General features: G+C 47.6%; 3 protein-coding genes and 1 long non-coding RNA gene across 17 annotated transcripts in view; 2 read left to right on the top strand and 2 right to left on the bottom strand.

Moving 5' to 3' along the window:
- The window catches only part of Garnl3 (GTPase activating Rap/RanGAP domain like 3), a 143802-nt gene extending 129035 nt beyond the window's left edge, over nt 1-14767 (bottom strand). For 2 of the 3 annotated variants that reach the window (XM_046451190.2, XM_046451191.2), the window contains exons 1-2: nt 14629-14767; nt 2032-2202 (exon numbers count right to left, since the gene is read on the bottom strand). In XM_046451190.2, coding sequence (XP_046307146.1) covers nt 2032-2202; nt 14629-14720 — 263 coding nt within the window. In that variant the 5' untranslated portion in view covers nt 14721-14767. Of the gene's footprint in view, nt 1-2027; nt 2203-14628 lie in introns of those variants that run through there. The other variant, XM_058581776.1, reaches the window with a different exon arrangement.
- Nucleotides 50-3161, top strand: LOC124097081 (uncharacterized). Its single transcript, XR_006853105.2, has 3 exons — nt 50-380; nt 632-703; nt 2034-3161. It is a non-coding gene; the product is annotated as an uncharacterized LOC124097081 (long non-coding RNA).
- A 36-nt stretch (nt 14768-14803) lies between the features above and the next one.
- On the top strand, nt 14804-17378 carry LOC124097345 (nascent polypeptide-associated complex subunit alpha, muscle-specific form-like). Its single transcript, XM_046451782.1, has 3 exons — nt 14804-15016; nt 15132-15800; nt 15945-17378. Exons 1-3 carry the CDS (start codon nt 14804-14806, stop codon nt 16104-16106), a joined length of 1044 nt encoding a protein of 347 aa, XP_046307738.1. The 3' UTR covers nt 16107-17378.
- Ralgps1 (Ral GEF with PH domain and SH3 binding motif 1) overlaps nt 16917-21690 on the bottom strand; it is a 245250-nt gene continuing 240476 nt past the window's right edge. For all 12 annotated transcript variants that reach the window (XM_046451201.2, XM_046451200.2, XM_046451204.2 and 9 more), the window contains one exon: nt 16917-21419. In XM_046451201.2, coding sequence (XP_046307157.1) covers nt 21390-21419 — 30 coding nt within the window. In that variant the 3' untranslated portion in view covers nt 16917-21389. The remainder of the gene's footprint in view (nt 21420-21690) is intronic.

Here is a 21690-nt window from a genome sequence, read left to right as displayed (position 1 = left end):
CGCCCCGGACTCCAGGAGTCCTGCCCGCCCCTCACACGTCACCCGCGCGGTGCACCGTGGGGCTCGCAGTCTCCCAGTCTACGAAGGAGGCCGAGCTGGCCCGTCCGCAGTGAGGACTAGCCCCCGCCGAGTTCAGGCGGAAGGTCTCGGGTAACCCGCCAACGCTCTGCACACAAACCCCGGCCTCCAATGAGTAAGGAAGGCAGGAAGGTCGGCGTTCTCGGCCGCCCGGCGGGTGGGAGCCCACGCCCTGCCTGGATTTCCTCTCCTCTGGCTCAGCCCTTTGACAGGCGCATTTTGCTCGTTAATTGAACATTAACTGACCTCCTAGAGTTCTGTTTCAAGTCACCGGGAGAGTCAGTTCTCACTTCACCTAAGAGGTAATTTATGGGCGGTAGGGGATTGGCTTTGAAAAGCCACGGGACTCACAGATCGCGAATTGACCTACCCTAAGTGGACCTTTTACGTTTCAAAGGGCATTAGCTCTAAGATCGTCAAAGCCCTCTGCAGCTCCCATTGCCTCAATAGAAATTCAGATCCCTTTGCTAGGCATTTAAGGGCTTCATTATTATTTTGTATTTAATTACGGAGAGTCACATTTTAACGCAGCCTTTCTCAACTTTTGTCACAGATGAGAACCACTTGGGGAGCTTTTTAAAAATAATGGTGCTTGTGTTCCATCCTATACTTCGAAATTTTGGAGGTACAGTGCAGACTTCTGTTCATTATTTTCCCTAGGCGATTGCTATGTGCTGAGAATGGCTGGGAGAACGTCTATCAACAGCTCTCAAGGATGAAGGTTCCACGGGGCTTTCCTCTGTTCACAGTGGCCTTTTCCCTCATCTCCTGCCCGACCTGGGCTGGGCTTGACCTCAAGGCCGAGCTCAGCTGCTGCCCCTTCTCAGGAGCCTACTTCTTCCATCAGCGTTTTATAAGTGCTTCTTTTCTAGCACCGTGGGGGTTACTTGTCCATCTCTCTGGATGAGCTCTGTGAGCTCCTTGGGGAACAGGTCCTCTTTCCCTTCACTCCAGATCCATTGAATCAGAACCCCTGGGGGTGGGCCTCAGGCCAGAGTTGTTTCTTAGGTTCCAAAGGTGATTTTTTAAAAAAAATATTTTTAGTTGTAGATGGATACAATACCTTTTTTGTTTGTTTATTTATTTTTAAGTGGTGCTGAGGATCAAACACAGTACCTAACAGGAGCTAGGCAAGTGCTCTACACATCCCCAGGCCTCACAGGTGATTTTGATCCATATCCCCAGCCAGGAATTGATTTCACAAAAGCACTGGACACAGTAGGCATAGATAAATATTTGTTGCATTGAATAGATGAAGCATTTCCTTTGTTTTGAAATCAATCATATATGCTAGCTAGTTGCCTTTGATTTCCCTGGAGATCTAAACACTTCTCTCCTATAGGATTTTCTATATCCATGTACTTATTCATTCATCCAACAAATATCACATATTCTAGCAAAGGCCTGTTGTGGTTCAGGAATATACAGGAAAACACAGTACCACCCTAATGGACTTAACATAACATTTATACAATTATTCTTATATTTTTTCTGTATTATATTAGAATAATTTTCTTCCATATTCTATTGGCTTGCTAGAGGTGCTCAATGAATATTGTTAAATAAATAGATAAATAAGACATCATCAAAAATAGAAATGCAATGCCAGGCTCAGTGGCGTAAGCCTGTAATCCCAGGGGCTTGGGAGGCTGAGGCAGGAGGACCGCAAGTTCAAAGCCAGTCTCAGCAACTGTGAGGCGCTAAGCAACTCAGTGAGACCCTATCTCTAAATAAAACACAAAATAGGGCTAGGGATGTGGCTCAGTGGTCGAGTGACCCTGAGTTCAATCCCCAGTAACCAAAAAAGAAAAATAGAAATATAGTCTCCAAGATCACACCCACACCGCTTTCCTTCCCACTCTCCCCTGAAAGATATTCCTCCTGTACACTAAGGGATTTCATGTTAAAACGAGTGTGTCCCCAAACTGAGACCTGCTTTTTTTACTTACTTACAGGTTGACCTGGGACTCTAGCTCAGGGTCTTTCGTTGGCCATGTCTGAAGGGACTGGATGCCAAAGGAGAGAGACGACTTTGCTTTCCAGAGGAGGGTCTGTGCCATCTGACTCCCACAGGACCCCTTGGTCAGCGGCTCCATCACTGGGCCTGGAGACTGTGTTGCTGTGCTGAAGCAGAAGAAGTTGGGAAAGGCTCTGAGAAACAGAAGAACACAGGCCCACCAAAGCCTGCCCTGTCCTCTTCCTCCCAGGACAGCTGTTCATAAGCCAGGAGCAGGGGGATGCCAAGCACGCCCTTTACAGCAGAGTGGTACTCAGGGACCCTGGGGCTAGGGGTGCTGCCCAGAACAGTCCAAATCTTATCTCATCCCTGAGCAATAAGTTATGTTGCCCACAATGTCAAGTCAGAGGACTTGGTTTTGACATTGGTTTTGCTCTGGTTTTGATATTCTATGTCCTCCAAGGGTTCATGTGTTGAAATTGAGTCCCCACTGTGAGGAATCAGAGGATGGAGACTTATTCTGCTATTTTAGGGGTGGGGCCTTTGGAGGTGATTAGGATTAGAAAAGGTCATCTAGGAGGGGCCCCCATGATTGAATCCTGATGGCTTTGTAAAAAGACAGAAAGACCAGAGGAGGCACAGACACACATGTACACTCCCTATCTTTTGCCATGTGACATCTTGTACCACCTTGGGACAATTCCAACAAGTTGGCCATCATCAGAAATGGTCCTCACCCTTTGATAAGAACTATAAACCAAAATAATCCTTGTGGGAGGCCATCCTCGCACGTGATTTGAGTTACCTCCCTGGCTGGGTGAGAGGCGCTTAGACACAGCTGTATTAGAGCCTTCCCCACCCTTTCCCAGGTCCGAGGGCTTGTCCGTGCAGAGGCGTGCCTGGCCACTGCCCTGAAGACCCAGTTGTTGCCCCTGACCTTGGGATGCTGTCCCTCTTAACCTTCATTGGATGGGATTTTCCCTGGAATTTTTTGTTCCCCAATTAAAGCCCACTCCCTGGCGTGTTCTCTCTTTCTCGCTAGTCTCTTCTGTAAACCTCACCACCGCATTAGGTGGTTGGAGGCGGGAGCTAGGAGAAGCCGTCTCGGAGCTGGTATTAAAGGTAATGAGAGTCTTGTCTCTTTAATTTAAAACTCCTTAGCAATTACTTATGAACCGAACCTTCTTTCATGAAGCCAGCGCTGGTCGAGTGGCAGAGATCCTCTTCTTTTATACAGTTACCCAGTCTCAGGTATTTTGTTATAGTAATGAAAAGTGGACTTGGGGGCTGGGGATGTGGCTCAAGCGGTAGCGCGCTTGCCTGGCATGCGTGCGGCCAGGATTTGATCCTCAGCACCACATACAAACAAAGCTGTTGTGTCCGCCGAAAACTAAAAAATAAATATTAAAAAAAAATTCTCTCTCTCTCTTTAAAAAAAAAAAGTGGACTAATATAGTTCAGAGTGAGTATTTAAACAATCACAAACTTATTTAGAAAAAAAAGGCAATATTGGTTTAGTACAGGAAGTTATGTCTAAGATGCTTTAGGAGAACAATGTGGATCTCTCAGCCATCACTGGGATAGTTCCAGTACTACTTGGTTTATCAAATTTCCAGTTTAAAATGTCCAAGAACAATCATATAAAGGCTTAGACTGGCAACACTGGAGACAAAAAGGAAAAAAATCACATATTTTAAGAGTAATAACATTTAATATGTAAAGAGTCAATGCTGTAGAATTAACAAATAGGTTGCTCATGGGATAACCTGAGAAATGTACTCTGAGATGTGCCTGCCCTTTCTCTGGTGGCACATGGAGGAAGGTTGGAAAGGCAGTTCTAGCATAGAGCGGGTGGTGTATAGGAAACATAGGCATCCCTACTCCTCTTGACTGGAGTGGTGTTCTGAGCCATCTGGCAGCATCTTCACTCACCTCTACCTCAAGTGACAGACAAAGGAGCCACAAAATCCAGCTACTTGGAAATGGAAAAGTAAAAAGCAATCTTAGGGGCTGGGATTATGGCTCAGTGGTAGAGTGCTTGCCTAGCACATGGGAGGCCCTGGGTTTGATCCTCAGCACCGCATAAAGATAAATAAAATAAAGATATTGTGTCCAACTAAAATATTTTTTTTTTTTAAAAAAGCAATCTTAGATGACATTTGGTCAAGAGGTGCTCTTCATAATGTTAAGGCAGAAGTCAGAGGCCTAGTGGTCCAGAGCAGTATTATCTGAGGAAGGGTCTACACAGGGTACTGCCACCTGCCCAGGGCTGGATGCCAAGGGAAGTGACTCCACACTGCTGGGTATCAAGAGATAGGCACTGATCACTCGAAACTGTTCTGCCAGTGTCACCCAGGCCCAAGGCTGCAGGCATCTTGAAAAAGCAGATGTTACTCTAGTGACCTATGTCTCATGAGGAAGGATTCAGGACCTTCTCTTGCTAGGTCCCCTGGTGTTCCTCAGTGATAACTCCACTCTCCCCACTGCCTTTCCTGGCCCTGAGAAGCCAAATGCTGCACACCTGACCCAGACTTCTAGAAAATCTTACCCTTGGTCCCTTACCATTGCAGCAGACATCAAAGTCTCAGGCTTTCAACCTGTGACAAAAGCCAAGTAGCCATTCTATTGTGCAATCAGTTTTTCTTTATGCAAAGGCGCCCCACAACTCCTAAGCCTCAGTGGCACAGGAGTTTACTGCTGCCTTGGCACTAAAATAACAAATAGATTTAATCCCCATTGTGGGATCTGGGATGAGAGAGACATTTTGTTTTCTAAACTCTTAAAATTTCTTTTCAGTACAAAGATAATACTTGTATGCAAAAAAGAAATTGAAAAAGTATTCTCAAAACCCCCAAAGGAAGTGAAGGAAGCAGGCTAGGGAACGGGAAGGGGCCAAGTAAGGCTTCGAATTCTGGCAGAGTCCTTTGAAGGGACAGCTTCAATTTGAAGGAGGCTGTGCTGCTCAGCTCAGCTCAGCTCAGCGGCCACTCACCACATAACTTCAGAGCAACTCCAACATGGGCAGTCTGAAGTGAGCTGCGTAAGTGTGACACACACTGGCTCTGGAAGACTTGGTACAAATAAAAAATAATGTCAAATGTCTCGATTATTTTTTACACTGATTACATATTGAATGATAATAAGATAAATTATTAGAATTCATTTGAACGTGGCTAGTTGAAAATATAAAATTCTATATGTAGCTCACTTTATATTTTGACAGTGCTGCTAGAGGAGGTAAGTGATGTCTCAGAGTTGTCCCCATCTATAAGGAGGAGCTGGATGATCACATTCCTGCAGTTTTTCATTGGCTGAGGGCCTTGGGGTAGGGTGAGTAGCCCAGGCACTTGGGGCTCTCTGCACAGGTACGCAAGGCAGCTGCAGGGGTTCAAGGGAAGACACTTAAGAAGAGCTGCCTATGAGTGCTGGAGGTGCACAAAGTTCCTTTACCTCTGAGCACAGGAGAGGTAAAGGGACCTGAGGAGACCCATGTATTGGTGACAACCCCAAACTCCACTCCCTTTTTCCTCTGGTTTTCTATCACTCCTCTCTATGTAATATATATGCTTGGACCATCCAATGTTCTGTGGCTTTCTTTTCTGCCTAAACCTTAGTTCTTAGACATCTTTCCAAAATGCATACAAGTACATCCCCAACAAGAAAGAGCAAGACAACCTTACACATTGTTTACATTTGTTTAGATTTTTAATCTTAAAATACTGAGTTTAACATGCTATTTTTCTTGAATCTTTATGACTTTGTTAAAAATCTTAAATACTAGCTCTTTCAAACCTTTCCCACTCCTTAATTTTATCTTTTGACCATAACTTTACTCGTAAGAGTTCTCCACACTTCAATTCTTCACCTACATTTCTGTTTCCCCACTATTAACTATAATCCATTTATCTTTTTGCCTCTTATCTTTTCTTGTTTTAATTTTCTAATTTAAAAAAAGTGTATGTTTCCTTTAATCTTCTGACACATTTTATCTTTATTGTCTTTCAACAGTTGAAGAACTTCTTGGAGAGTTGCAAAACTTTTTGGAGCTCATGGAAATAAAAGCCAACAACAGCTCAATAGAAAGAAGGACAGTTACTGAAAGAAGAGAAAGGCCAGGGTCTCCGCTGCACAGCTATGTGCACATGCTGTCAAAAGAGCCCGGGGGCTCCGCACGTTATGTAGTGGGAGGGAAATGGGCAAGAATGTCCTGAGGGTCTGACCCTGACACAACCTACTTGGAGGGGTGAGAACTGGGCAGGCTTCTTCTTTTTCTTTTCACTGCCCCAGCTTTCTAAAAAGCAGCGGCCCAATCTGAAGAGGGCTGAAAAGAAGGGTATCTTATTTCTGAACTACTTGAAACTCTGGGAAGGTGTTAAGCAAAAGCACACATGAATCCACCAAAAGAAGGGCCGTGGGTCATGGGAGATCATGCGGACCCAGACCCTCTCTGGAGTGGCCATGCTGCCCTGAATTGGGAGGAAAGCTGGACACCAAGGCAAGCCCTACTACAGGGGCAGAGCATCACAGCAACCAGGGCTTCAGTGGACCAGGGAAGTGTGGGAGTCAGTGAAAACAGAGGGCCTATTCCCACAGTGTCCAGATCCTTCCTGCTCCTAGAGACGAGAGCTCCAGCCCAGGCCAGGAGAGGACACATCAGCTCAGAGGAGCGGGCTGAGGTGGACCTGCCCATCACTAGCAAACAGGTAAACACAGACCTAGACAGAGCTGCCTCCATCTGTAAATGAACAGAACTAAGGTGTCCTTTAGGGAAGAATGGTCCTGAAGGTATCCTGTGAGCAATGTTTCTGTGCATGGGGTTCCTGTGGACTGCCAAGCTCTGAGGAGCAGAGTTGACCATTTTCTCTTCCACGGCTCCCCAAGGCCCTGTGTGCCTCATGTCTCAGGATTAAGGGTCTGAAGTGATGGGAGTGAAGAGAAGCATGGCCTGTTTCACAGGTAGCCTCTGCCGAGCGCCGTGAGGAAGCAACAGCAGCCCACTGAGAACTCATCTGGGAGCCCCAGACAGAGCTGCAGCCATGGCACCTGGTCAGGCCTGCAAAGCTCACAAGGTGGGGGAAGAGACCATGCAAGAACAGAGCTGCAGCACTAAAGGAGGCTCTGTGCTAACAGGCAGCTCTCCAGGCACAACAAAAGGCATACGAGGCTCCTTGGATTGACAGATGGCTCACTGTCCTGAGCACTGAAGTTGCCATTTTCCCTATGGACCGAGAGGAACTTCTCAGAGCCACACCCACCTGCCAGCATCCTGCACATTCCTCCTCCTGTTTGCTGGAAACAACCTTAACCTCATTGTTCATCAGTAGCTGCCTGTCTTTGACTCGGCCTGGCACACATTCTGCCCCCCACATTCGGTCACTCCTTATCCTGTAGCATCCTACTCCCTGGCACTCACCGCTGTCTGAAGCTGTCCTGATTATGCACTTGTCTGTTGGTGTATGGTCCACTGCTCTCCACTAGAATGCTAGTCTACAAGGGCAGGAACCTCATCTGCCTTGTTCACCTGGTCTCCCCAGCACCAAGCACACAGAGGTGTTCTGTGTATATTTGTTTGATGAGTAAATAACTCATTGAAATTTATGAAAGCCAAAAACACTGGGAAACTACTCCCTTGGAATAGGGAGAACAGGTGCAATGTGCCTTCCCTGAGTGACGTCACTGGCAGCTTGGGTCAGACCTCTCCCTGCTTCTCTCACCTCCAATGGGTTACTGCTTTGTGAGGACTATGCCAGGCACACGGGTGCAGACAACCACCTGCAAAACATTAACCCAGGCTCTAGGTACAGAGTGGATGCTAGGAAATACTTCTTGGCTGGCAGTGCTTCTCTCTGGTCATAAAATGAAAGGCAGGAGCTTATGTCCTCACTTCCATTTGTGCTATAGGTCACTGGCAGTTGTGGCTGGAAAGTCCACCTCAGCCCTCCATCTGAAGCTGAAGTGCCCCTTTTTACCTCTTTGCCCAATAAGATGGCTCCCAAGAATGGGCGCCAGCTGTGCAGTGGCACCCCAAGGCACAGAGGCACCTAGACTAGTGTGCCACCAAGTTTCCCATCCATGTGACCAAGCTGCTTTCACTATGACTGAAGAGACATACTGCTCGTGGCGATACAGTGGGTGACTTGCTCCATGCTCACCTCACCCCCCTTGCACAGTGCAAGTTGGAAAGCCAAAACTAAGCTGCCCTTGACTCCTCTGAAGCTAGAGTTCCCAATGGATGTGGATTCCATGAATTAGAGGTCCTCACACATCTGTGGTTTGGAAAGGAGCCAGGCAGATCAAGAGAGAGGGTACAAGGCAACCTTTTGCAGATGGTGACAGGATTTTGTGGTTCTGGGGTCAGCAGCTTCTTGATTCTGCAGCTGTCTAAAGTAGCAGTGGCAGCTTTGGGGAGGCAGGCCAGTTGACAGTGGGGTTCTGGAGTTAGTGGTAGAGGTGGCAGCAGCCTCTGGCCTCTTGATTAATCAGCTTGGTTTTGTTTTGGTCTTTTGCAGTAATGAGGACTGAACTTAGGGACTTGCTGTGCCAGGCAAGTGCTCCACCACTGAGCTCCATTCCTGGCCCTGACTAGCTTCTTGTTGGGAAGTGGCAGCTTTCTTTCTTGAGCATGGCAAATCTGAGCATTGTGGGAGCTCCAAGCTATTCCTAGGGGCTCAAACTAGTTGCCTCTCTGGCTCTTCCAATGACTCTGTAAGCACTTAACTCCCTGTATCAGTATTAAATCCCTTTGTGCTTGCTGGGGAGAGTGGATTCTGTTGCCTTAGATTATCACTGATATGCCCTTTATAGCGTCAGATTGAATTGTGAGCCTAACAACTGATATGACCCTGTGCAGAGTGAAAGCAGGGCACAAATTTCTTCCAGTAGGAGCAATGGTATAACCAGTGAGCAACAAAAAGGGACGTGCATTTTTACTGGAAAACAGGACTGTTGCCTTTCCAGCATAGAAGAAACCTTACTCAAAACACTATGCACTTCTGCTCAAGCAACAAAGAGGCACTAATGGGCAACCAAGAGGGCAGCACAAAACAGAGGGTACTTCTGAGGTCACTGTCACATGGGAGCATGATCCATTTTCACTGCTGCTGACTGGCTAACATTGCTTTGAGTTTTTTCAAATAAGCTACCAAAATTGTTATAACCAAAAGTGTGCTGAAAACATAAAATAGTTGAGAAATACTAGCCTAACTCACAGATGCATCTCCACTAATGAAAATGTAACTGCATCCTAAAGCCTTCCTTGGGATAGCACCCATTGCAGGAATGACTTTCATGTGCTGAACCCAATTTGTCTCATCACACCTCATGCGTGCAGTGATTTCAGGTCTAGCCCAGGGCCACACACCCAGTGGGCCCAATCCCTTTCATATGACATCCTTCAAATGTGGGAAGGCTGCTATCATACCCTCTGTGAATTTTGTTTTTCAAATAAAACACCCCTTCCCTATACTGAAATCCTTTCCTTTTACTGAATCATTTTTATAATGATCTTTATAAAGCAAAAGCAAAGAAACACCAAACCAAAATAAACAATTAACTCCTCTCCTCTTCTTCCCTCTACCCTTGCAAAGCGCTGACTATATTTGCTATTTCCAATTGGTCACCTGTCATGATCTCTTAGAGCAGGTCCAGTGTAATTTTCATCCTCTTTTCCTGAAAAGACTGGTCCAAGGCCACCAATGACTCATGGGATGCTTAAACCTAGTGTCAGTTCTTAGTTTTTCACTTTAGCCAAAGCAATGTTTGACACACAAAAAATCATCCCCCTCCTTTAAAAAAAAAACAACACTATTTATGTTAATCTTATTTTCCTAAAATAGAAAACTATCCAACCACATCATGTATCCATGACACAACAGTTTCACATGCAAGTCTCAAAGTCTAAGTTTCATTTGGGACTTATAAGAACAATTAATCCAAGTTCACCATCTTGGTTATCCTTCCTACTAAAACTTCTTTGATTCCCTTCTCCTTAAGTCTCCAAAATCCCTTTTATTTCATACTTTTTAAAATCTTATTTCACTGTGACTCATAGTCACATTAAAAATCAAAATAAAACAAAAACCTTGATGTATTCCTTCAAATATTTTCTAGCTGAGGACCCTTATCTGCACCGTCCATTAAGGCACCAGCAGCTACCTGACGCTCCATGCACTTTCCACATGATGAGTGTGAACTGGAATGTGCCGTGTCAAACTCATGGATTTTTTAAAAACATTTCTGAAAAAAGTAAACCATCTTAATACTTTCTAATATTGATTAGATGTTGAAATGATACTATTTGGGATATATTAGGTTAAATAAAATATTCAAATTAATTTTGCTTTTTACTTTTTAAAATATGGCCACTAGAAAATTTTTAATTACATATGTAATTTTACACATTTGCTATTATCAGAAGTGGGCTGCTTCTTTTCACTGACATATCTGTATTCCTAGCTAGCTTTCTAAGTCAGAAAATACAGACTGACGTCAACTCTTCTCACTGATGAGAGCACTAGACTTTAAAAAAGAAATCTTTCAAGTGCTATGGTCTGAATGTTTGTGGCCCCCCAAATTCATATGTTAAAACTTAAATCCAAATCTAATAGTGTTAAGAAGTGGGGCTTCAGAGAGGGTGATTAGGTTATGAGGACACCACCTTCAGAGAGGACTAGTGCCACTATAAAGAGACCCAAAGTAGTTTATTAGCCCCATTTGCTCTTCTGCCATGTGAGGACACCTCTAGAAGGCACTGTCTATGAGGAATAGGCCCTCAGCAAATATTAGATCTGCTGGGGCCTTTAACTTGGGGACCTTCCATCTTCTAGAACTATAAGAAGGAGATGTCTGTTGATTATAGCAGGCCAAATGGCCAAGGACAACAAGCAATTCTACAGTGAACAGACTTTTACAAAAATCTCTTGGGGCAGTCACACTTTAATGCCAACACCAATTTGCTTCCTGTCCTCCAGGGACCCAGCTTAGAAACCGGGTGCTTCTGGTTCTCCACATCTCTGCCTTCTCTGCGTCCCCAGATCTCTGCATGCTCCTTTACCCCACCACCCCCTCCAGGAAACCAGCAATGAGTCTCCCTATAGAGGCCAAATCTCATAATTTTCCTGTGGTGTTGTTTGTCAGAATTCATCTCTCTTTAGATCTTCAACTCTGTAAACCAGATGACCAAACATAATTTCTATATTAACCTTCTACAGTAAAGCTAATTTGACTATTGTCTTCCTCCAAAAAAGGAAGCTGGTTTGCATTAATTTAAAACCTGGGTGAATAATAAATGTTGTTTTTTCCCTGCCCTTAGGAGAACAGACATAATATGAAAATTAATTTTCTCCTGTTGGCCTTAGGAGCCCATTATGTCAGCCCCACTGCAAGACAGCTTTTCAGAGTCTTTCCCAGGAAGACTGCTGTTGCTCCAAAAGAAAATTGACAGCAGATTTATTTATGATTAAATACTTAAAGGCCTGATGTAAACACAAAGAGTAACAACAGAATATAGAGGAACGAAGACTGTAAAAGAGCTCATGTTAAAATACTTGTTTATGAAACTACCTGAAAAGCTGAAAGACTTCGGGAAAAAACCACTATCACCAAAACTGGGGAGTCAGGAGAAGCATGAGGAGGAGGAGGAGGAAGAGGAAGCACCATGTGCAGAGAGGATGACTGCTCTTTTCAGACTAATCTGGGCCTGGAAAGCAATATTCAGGAACAAGAAAGCATTCGTCTGGCATTGAATCTGCTCTCCCAAGGCGTGGGTTCTATGCATTACTAATAAGGAAGCCATCACACACAGAAATATTTGGGAAAGTAGAAGATGTGTTTTCCACTTGTAATTCAGAATATTTTGTCCATGGTAGGGCTCTGCACCCACAGTAGCTAAACTTAGTGATCATAATTGAATCATTTAAGATAGTCTATCATGACTAGAACTAAAAAATACCCAAACCCCGCCTGCCTTATAAAGCAGTGGGTTCCCTGACCTTGGGGTACACACAAGCTGCATGATCAGCTACAAGGGTTGTTGTAAAAGATTCCTGTATTACCCTGGAGGCCTGCTTTTCAGAGTTATGTCCCTGGGCCAGCAGTACTGGCATTACTGGTGAGCTTGTTAGAAACTGAAGTACCCTAAAAATACCCTGACCTTGTGATAAGAATCATGGGTGGGTGGGGGGAGTGAGGCCCAGGAAGCTGTTTTAAGAAACCCTCCTCCCAAGTATGTTATGTTTGAGAACCATACATCAGACTGAAGAGCTTGGGTTCTCAAACACAGATCCCCTGAACCCTGCCCCAGAGTTCAATCTCCAGTACAAAAAAAAAAAAAAAAAAAATTCAATTTATTTGATCCAGTAATCACCACCACTTCTATATTTATCTTACAGAAAAAAAAATTTACCTCTCCACACATAGATTAATGCACATGGATTCACTGTCTTTAGGAAGAGTAAAAAACTGGAAATGAACATGTCCAAATTATAAAGAATTGTTTAAGTGATTGTAACAATCTCTATGAAAGAATGTCATACAGCAATTTAAAGCAGTTTTCTTAAAAAACGTTTAAGGATGTGAAAAAATCCTTACAATATATTAAGTGAAAAAGCAGAATGTTAATATAAATATCTGTGTTCATATGGAAGAAAAGGTCCAGATGATACCTAGTAGGATTACGGGTCAATAAAAAGTTAATTGTCCATTTCATATCTTTCTTGATTTTTTTAAACTTCCTCTCATAAACACAAATTATTTTTATAATAAAATGATAATCTTATTATCTTGAGGCTCATAAGATAACACTCTAGAGGCCAGGACGTTATTGAATCTTTTAGGCCTAAGGCCATGAACATAAAAGAGAAGCTGGTACAAGTGGGATTTCAGAGGAAGAGACAAATTTGCTCAATTGGCATTTTTCACTATGAAGAACATTAGTCCTAGTTGATTACTTATGTGGAGAATTGAACAAAATTAAAAATTCACTTCCTTAGTTGAACTGGCCACATTATAAGTACTTTATAGTCACAGGTGCTAAGGCATCCCCTCTGGGATGAGGCAGGTTATGGAATATTTCCTTCACTACAGAAAGTTTCACAGGACAGCACTGCCCTAAACATGCAGTCTCAGGACTTTTTTTGTCCTTTGTGCTCCAGCCACAAGTGTGAGCTGGAGCCTCTTGAGGACAGAGACCATCTCTGTGTGGCTCTCCCAATCCAGTGGGGGAGATCCCTATACACAACCAACCTGGGAGTGCAGACAGGCAGGAAGGCACTTGGTGGACACAGCACAGAGCTGGGTCAGGGGTTCAGGGAAGACAGGAGGAGTAGGTGCTATCCAAATAGGGAAGGATACTTGTGCATGCAGGGCGAGGAGCATGAAAGTAATAAAGGTACTGATGACAAACAGCCAGCACAGGGGGAAACCCCTAGCCCAACAGCATTTGTTCATTCCTCACACAGTAAAGGCCGCAGTGGGCCAGGACTGAGCAGAGACCAGGACAGCTATGGTCCCTGCCCTCACCACGCTTACAGTCTCATCAGAACTGTGGGTGCACTGCGGGTAGGTGAGGTATGCCAAAGACTGAGGATGGAGAATTTCCCAATCAAGGCCCTTCAACCTATATTAAGGATCCTGTTTGGTTTGCTCTGTATCCTAGCAAGAGAACCCTGTTTTCTGCCTCAGTGGGGGCAGGAGGGCCCCATCCTTGGGCTTCTCTTGGTCCCCACCTGTTAGTCCCCACCCATGCCAGGGCTATGGAGAGCTCCTCTGAACGGCAGGCAGCACAGGGCAGGAGACTCAGTCTTAGGAAATCTCTCCAGAGGCTAGGTGGGCTGTGAGTTTAAGAAGTGTGAGAATAATGACAGAAATCTGGTTGGGGGGACACCGGAGTCCTCCAGGAGGAGATCGATTCTGAAAAAATACAGGAGACCTGAGTGACCTGGAAGCAGGAGAACCCACTCCAATTTACAGAAATGCTAGAGACAGGAGTCTAGCAAGGTGGAGGGAGGGGCACCAGCCGCTGCGGGGAGGGTGTGTCCGGAGGCCCTGTCGCACGCAGGGCGGCCCTGGCCTCTTGGGAGAGCACCCCTGGTAAGGCGGATGGAGGCCTGGAGGGGCGCAGGCGACCCGAGTAGAGGAAGGACTCGGGGGGGGGGGAGGGGGGGCAGAGATAGGCGGGGCCGGCAGCAGCAGGTGTGCAGGCACCTGGGGCGCGAGGATGGGTGGCAGAGGGCGAGCCATTCCAAGAGAAGGAACCCCTTCCTTTAGACTTAGGGGCTCTTTCCCGACCACGTCCTTGAGCATCTAGAAGCGGCAGGGCACGTTCTCCCCGGCCTGAGACCCGTGAGGGCCGCGGTGTGCCGGCCTGCCACAGGGCGGAGGCTTCGGGGCGCAGGAGGCGGCTGCTCCCCGGACACTGGCCCCGGCCCTCCCGCCAGGTGACCCCCTCAGGCACCCCGGCCTTTCCTCCCGGAACCACACCGACCCCCTCCCACAACGCGGTCCCTCCAGGCTCGGTCCCCTCTCATCGCTACCCTTCACGTGGCTGGCTTCCCGCTCCTGCCCCTCCCGGACGCCCCCCTCCCAGGCCATGGTACCTGGGGCTCTCGAAGCTGCACCCCCTGCGCCGCAGCGCCGCCCTCTTCTGCCGCAGGAGCGCAGCGGCTGCCCCGCCGGGCTCCGGCTCCATCGCCCCGGGCGGGGGCCGCAGGCTCGGGCGCACTCGGGTGGGCTCGGGCCTCGGCCGGACGCTCGGCTAGCGCGCCGCAGCCCATGCCCCGCCCCGCATCCCTCAGCGAGGCCCAGGCCCCGCCCCGAACCCCAGCCAGTCAGCCCCGGCACCCCTCTACCGGGCCCAGGCTCCGCCCCGAACCCCAGTCAGCTCCCAAGCTCCTTTGTCGGACCCCAGCTCAGCCCGGAATCCAAGCCCAGCTGGCCCCAGGCTCCACCCCTGGCCCACCCAAGCCCCGCCCCACACCAAACCCAGTCAGCCTTCAGTCCCCCCCAAGCCAGGCCCAGGCCCGCCCTGGCCTCGCCCGGAGTCAGCCCAGCAGGATGCAAGCCCCAAGCCTGGCTCAAGCTCCGCCCCTCCCACGCCCAGACCCCGCCTCATACCCAGCCCAACCGGCCCCTCAGCAGGGCCCAGGCCACGCCCCCTCCCCGCTCCGAACTTCTGCGTAGTCGGCCCCGGGCTTTTGCGGTCCATCACAGGTCCCGCCCGGGCTCCGCCCCAAGCTCCAGTCACGCCCCTCCCGCTCAAGCCACGCCGCGGGCCTCAAGGCAGCCTTTCGCTTGCACCTCTGTGGAGATTACAGTCCCGAAACGCCTTCCCTTCCTCACCCTGTCCCACCCACCGCGCTGGCCCTCCTGCTCCTTGCCCTTCAGCACTGACTCAGCCCTGCCCACCTACCCCTCAGCTACTGAGCGCTCGCGCGGTGGCGCGGCCCAGGCCCTCACACCGCAGCTCTGCTCCCTCAGCGTAGCCGCCCGGCCCCTCTTCGCCTCAGCGTCTCCTGGCCCTTTCCGTCGTAGCACCGCCCCCTTTCGGGGCCGCCCTTCCCCGTGTCCCGCCCACAGGCATGACCGCACTGCTGGAGCCCCGCCCCTCCCCTGCCCAGTTCCTCCAGTCCCACGGACCCGACCCGGGCCTGCCCGGCTCCTTCCACGCCGCCTCTCACCTCTGGAAGCACCTGCCTGCGCGGGACCGCCCTTCTGGCTAAACCGGCGTTCCTCCGTGAAGCATGCGCTAGCTGCGGATCGACTAGCGAAGGTGGCGTCTCTCCTGGGGGCTGTTTGTGGCGCCTGACTCAGGCTGAGGGGCAGGAGCTTTGCAGGCTAGCCATCGTGGGCTCAAGTTTTGATTTCAAAACTTTCCAACTTTGTGATAACTGTGCTCACTTCCTCCCAAAATTAGATGCATCGTTTCAGAGCCCTTGAACGCTGGCTGAGAACGGGGACCCGTATGGGTAAAACTGGGAATACTGGGTCATCTCGATCAATGGAGGAAATAAGACTATGGCTACTTCAGCAAGCTAAGCCTCGTCGCAGTTACGGAGGTGTGATCATGCTGGCCTGAACTAGCCTGGTAGAACAGAGGCCGAGGACCTTTGCTTAGAGAACTGCAGCGTTGGTAGGCACTGACCAGGCAGGCAGAGCCAGGGGATCCCATAATCAGCGTGGATCGTGGCATTCCCTGGAGCACTCTCTCAATGACTTTCAGTCGCTTTTCCTCCGGCCTGGCCTCCCTTGATGCTGCACATTCAAGCAGAGAAGCCATTCTGGAAGGAGAAGGAAGGAGATGCCTGGAGAGAAGACTTGGGGAGCTCCCATGAGAGAGGGAGAGAGATAGCAAGAACTTTCCATTTCTCCTTCCAGCCCCTCTTGAGATTCCCTTGGTCCTTGCCCCAGGGTTCCACAAGACAGCCCTTTAAAACTGTCCTTTTTCTTTTAAGCAAGCGAGAGTGGATTTTGGTTTCGGTTTTGTTGTTGTTTACTTTTGCCTAGGATCATGAACTTCTAAAATATCTTTTCGGACTTAGACCGCATAGCTCCCCTAATTCTTTACACAGTGAGACCTGGGCGCTTCCCCTCTCCCTTCACCCTGCTTCTCATTTCTTAGCCCTGGCCTCCAAGTTTTCTGTGGTCTCTGAACTGAATTTTCAAATGCCCTTTGCCCTCTAAGGTGTCTCCAGCTCTCTTGCCTTCCTCTCCTGAGTGCCCCCACAGCACTGCCCCTGTCCCTTTCTGAGAGTACTGCTCCTATATGCTATTTATGTTCTAGTTACTCTTAGCTGAGCTCTGAGTGCCCCATACCTCCTCCATGTTCTACCTGGCACAGTAACTGCCATGTGAATGAATGCATGTGATTTTAATAAATTGAACAATATTCATTGGAAAACACATTTAATTTCAAAGTAAACAAAGATGTCTGTACATTAAAGTATTTAATTAGTGAAACAATTATTATCAATGTAACAAGCTGAAAAATACAGCAACTTGATACAAGACTGAGGTAACAAAATACTTCACCAAAAATCTAAAGAATCCCATGGAGGGCTGATGTTCAGTGGTTATTGCAGATGAGACAATTCACAAGTATTAGAGAAAGTCCTTACACAGCTGCATGCAGGGGTCTGCTGGAAAAAAAGACAGCCTGGGAGAATGCAACAGATTTAACAAGAAACGAACAAAAATGTAGAAACTGATTTCAACCCACTTAGAAGAATACATAAGAAATCGAAAACTACTTTCTACGCAACATTTTGAATGCTAAGTGGAAAACCATGCATTTTGGCACGAAATTTATTAAAGATTATACTATACTAATAAATCAATTTCTATTATTTCATTACTGAATGGTCACAGTCATTCAGAAATGGATAGACTCATGGTTACAAAATGAACCGATGGATCTTCTGCGCTGCTGTGAGGGGATTTGGGGGCTGCCCGAGGGGTAAACACACTTGTGCAGCAGAGGGCTATGAGGTGGATCAATGTCCATGGACAAGTTCTCCACGGCCAAGGAAATGCAGCTCTTGCTCATACTGTACTTGAATTTAACACTAAAGTTAAAGACAAAAGCCCATCACATAAACTCGGTGGAGGTTCCGACCTTACTCTCTCATTCTACCTTTGGAGTCCTCTATATGCTCAGCCACAGCTCTGTGCCTAACTGTTCTGAGCTATGTGGCCTCTAGTGCACACTCCAGCTAGTCCTCATTGTGACAGAACTCAGAGTAAGACTGGTCAGTCTGTGGGGACTTTTGAAGTGTTTCTGGAAGAATCTGTGCATGAAGATTGTACCCAGGGCTGGGGAGAGGTGGGTTCTTGCCCAAGGAGGTGCATGAGGTGGGGATCATTTGTTCATTGAGTGGTCAACCCTAGGAGAGCAGATCCAATCTGTCTCGTTTTCAGCCATTTATACCCTGGATAGAACCTCGTGCATGGGAGACACTCACTAGAGATATGAATGAATGAATGAATGAATGGGGGTTTTATGCAGAGAAACTGTATTTCAAAGGGACTCTTACAGTTTCTTTTTGTTTTTAAAACATGAAATCACCCAATATTTCAATAATGACATAGGGTTGATTACAGTAATATACGGGGTCACAAAAAAGAAGTAAGATTGTGTTTTGGTGATGTTCACCTGTAACTGTGAGCATCAGCAATGTGGGTGTAGCACTCTGGACCCACCCAGGAATAAAGCAAGCTTGGCTTGCAAACGGTTCCCCATTTTCACAGACCATATTCTACCTGAAATATGGTGACCTTAAAGATACACCTTTCTGGGCTTGGGACGGGGAGCAAGGTAAAGGTAGAAACACTGGCTGTCTCGGTAAGGAAAAGAAATACTTTAGAAATCAGTTGGCAATCCTTGAGTTCCTCAAGGATTCCTTCAAGTATTCAGCTCCTCAGCGCCTCTGTCTGACAGGATACTGAACAGTAAGGGGAGGGAATGCTGCATTCACCCTGGGTATATTCAGAACAATGTTTCTACGGCTTTCCATCAAACCCTCCTCCACAAAGCATTCCAGTTGCCAGAATGCACTCAGCTGACCTTGAGTTTTACATACAGAACGTGTTCAACTGAGGGTTAGAAAGTATGTGGGGTGAGCTGCATGGATTGTTCTTAGGACATCACAATGCTACCAGCTACCTACTCCAGTTTGTAGACAGCATTCTACACCTTTCATTTTGGCCACGATTTGTTTGCCTAAAAAAAAAATTACAGTATATGCATGCAAGACATAAGACCTTCAATGGGTTCACAAGTATTTGTGCACAATGGACAGCAAAAAACCAGAAACACTTCCCTCTAGGGCGAGAATCCACCCAAGGACCTCCCCCACTCTGTGGTTTGTGCCCGGTTTGTGGGACAAGCTAGCACTGGGAAGACAATCAGCACTGAACTCACATACTTGGCCTGAGTCCCTGCTTGGAGAATTGAGTATCTTTCAACTACATCTCCAGGACTCTTCTGATGTGTTCAGGGCTCTTACCAGTCCTACCAGGCTTTTGCCAATAAGACTGGCTTTTGCCAGTCAGTCCAAACTGATTCTTCAAGAGTCCAAGGAAAGAAATGTTTCTGAGAGGTGATGTGGGATCAGTCTCAACTAGTGAACAGATTAAGTGCTTTGAAAAGAATTGTGATTGTGCTCTTTCAAATTAGGCTCAGAAGCAAACATCTGTGAAGGAGAAGAAGCATCTGTAAAGGACAGAAAACTATTTGATTTAGTTGAGCCTGAAATTCTGGGAGTTTGGCATCTGTTGTATTTCATATGTGAAAAGCCAGCGTAGTGTGAAGAGTGGAGAAACAAGGAAAATAAGTAGCCAGTGTTCCAGTCTTGCACTTCTATCCAAGCTGAAGACTTTTTAGAAGTTAACAGGTGAGATCAGATTGGATGTAGGTCAAAGCATGACCATTGCATGGTTCTGGTTGGAAGTGACTGCAGTGTCTGGCCTTGTTACTCAGCCTTCAGATACCAACTTGAAGAGTCTAGGTGCACACACTCAGACCTGGGGTACGGGCGGACATGCAAGGCTGTGGCTGAGATTTGATGGCATCAACATTACCATTGGGAGTTTCTTTTGGCATGAAAGTATCCAGTCTCTGCTCCAAAGGAAGGTGAGTTTCTGAGCACAGTCAGGCTCCAGCACAAAGTATCACCCTGATGACAACACTCCCTCAGCAACACATTCAGATTTTCAGAGTCATCACCATTTGATCAAAGTACTGTGGTGGGTTTGTAGGTGGATCTTATCATGGTGACCTATTACAGTGTACTGATTAAGGTGTTGTGAAGCTTCTTGCCAGGAAACTCTTCAGGGCAGTTTGATGCCTTGTTGGTGTGAGTTCTGATACCATGATAGCAATGGACCCAGAAATTCAGTCTCTTTCAGAAAATCATTTAAGGGTTTCCCTCTCAGGATACAGATATTCAAGTTAAAGAAGAGAAAGGGAGACAGAGACAGGCTATGATGATAAAGCACAATTAATGTTGAATAAAAATATATTTGTGCAAAATAAAAATCACTTTAAATTATGACAGAGTGTGACAGATCAAGGCTGTTGTTCATGGAAAGCACTCTTAGCCAAATGCAGAGGCTGGACCATTTGCTCCCCAGAGCTCTCAGATGGTCATCCACAATTGTGCCCTTGGACTTGGATGATGGAGAACTTGCTGGTGACTGCATTTGGGGGCAAGACTGGGGGAGCTTAAGGCCTCAGTGTCACTCAGCTCCCTGCATGATCAGGAATCCTGGTGGGTCTGCCCTGGCAGTGGAGGCCAAGGGGTGCGATGGCAATGGCATCGAGCACAGCCTGCCCTGTGGGGGAGGTTGGCGTGAAGGGGCCTCTGGGCAGCTGATCACTGTGAGCACGGCGGCCTCCGAGCTGCTTCTGAGGACACCAGGAGAACATGCCACAACTTCCCATGCAGGCACGGCGGGAGCGGGGGAGATGAAAGGGCCCCAGGCCCTGCCAGGAGAGGGCATGAAAGGAAGCAAGCAGGCCAGTGGCCCAGTCCACCGTCCTGAGCCAGTTCCTGCTCGGAAGGGCTGACAGCAACAAGGCCTGGCAGAGCCCCAGGGCCCAGGAAGCAGGCCTTCCAGATGAATAGCACCCATAGGAACAGAAAGCAAGACACGGTTTAAGGCATTGTTTGTTTACAGTGAAAGAATGTGAGGGAGCCTTAACACTGGCGCTCCCACCCGACCTTTCTCGGTGGACAAGGCTATGACTGAAGGTGAAAGCAGGCCCTCAAAGCGAATGAAGTGTGTGATGTCACAAGTCCTGTGCCAAAATGCATGTTTCTTGAAGAGTTCACACTCACTCCCACACACACATGGACGGCACACATACGCAGAGGACGCTTCGGGGATTGTACAAAATCTGAGGCAGCCCTGGGGGGTGAGCAGCCCCGTGCACTTGGGGTGTAACGAGCCTGTCCCGCAGCCTGTCCTGCTCTCTGGCCCTTTCGCAGGTTAATGCTGTCCACTGTGTCAGCAGAAAGCAGGAGAACCCAACGTGGGCCAAATGCACTCTGTTGCAGAAGCAGCTGGTGGACAACAAAGGCCCAGAAAGGGGACTTGGGGTGTGCAGTCTGGGGTCCAACAACCGCCCTGTGAGGTGGTGCTGCGGGATGAGAGTCATGAGAGTCGCTGGGGATTGACAGGTGGATCCAGCACTTGGGGAGCCCTCTGCGACTGTGAGGCTGAAGGCTGTGTGCATCCCCTGAGTCTGGCTGTGAGGCTCCCAGCGCTCTGGCTCACAGCCTGTGCCCAGGGTTGCTCTTGTCCACCGGGCCCAGTCTGGGCTCCCAGAAGCCTTTGTAGTCACGCCAAGTCCTGCAGAGACTTATTCAAATGACATAAGGTTTGCAGGTACCTAGAAGAGAAAGCTCAGCTTCTTGTCAAAGTTTTAACACTTCAAAGAGACAAGGGTGGTCTCTAGGGGAAGTCTGTTAATGCACAGGTCAGGTGGGTGGGGGCATGGCAATAATAACAGCTGCTACGTGTCACAATCCCATGTGCTGGGCACTGCTCTGAATGCTTCCTATGCATCATGTGCTCAAGTCCTTATAGCAATCCTATTAGGTGGGTGCCAGAAACACCCCCATAATGAAGATAAGAAACTTAGGCTTAGAGGGTTTAAGTCC

Source organism: Marmota monax, unplaced genomic scaffold, assembly GCF_021218885.2.
Source record: "Marmota monax isolate L192 unplaced genomic scaffold, Marmota_monax_Labrador192_F-V1.1 WCK01_AAM20220418_F8-fsc00020, whole genome shotgun sequence".
NCBI lineage: Eukaryota > Metazoa > Chordata > Mammalia > Rodentia > Sciuridae > Marmota > Marmota monax.
Note: the sequence above shows the minus strand (reverse complement) of the source record. Positions and strands in the feature narration are given on the sequence as shown.

Excerpts from the sequence above, each read along its gene's own strand:
- LOC124097345 (XM_046451782.1), top strand. The coding sequence starts at position 14,804 with ATGCCCCGCCCCGCATCCCTCAGCGAGGCCCAGGCCCCGCCCCGAACC. Across the intron at positions 15,017-15,131 it reads CCCGCCCCACACCAAACCCA|ACCCCGCCTCATACCCAGCC; the intron begins GTCAGCCTTCAG and ends TCCCACGCCCAG. Across the intron at positions 15,801-15,944 it reads CTGCGGATCGACTAGCGAAG|ATGCATCGTTTCAGAGCCCT; the intron begins GTGGCGTCTCTC and ends TCCCAAAATTAG.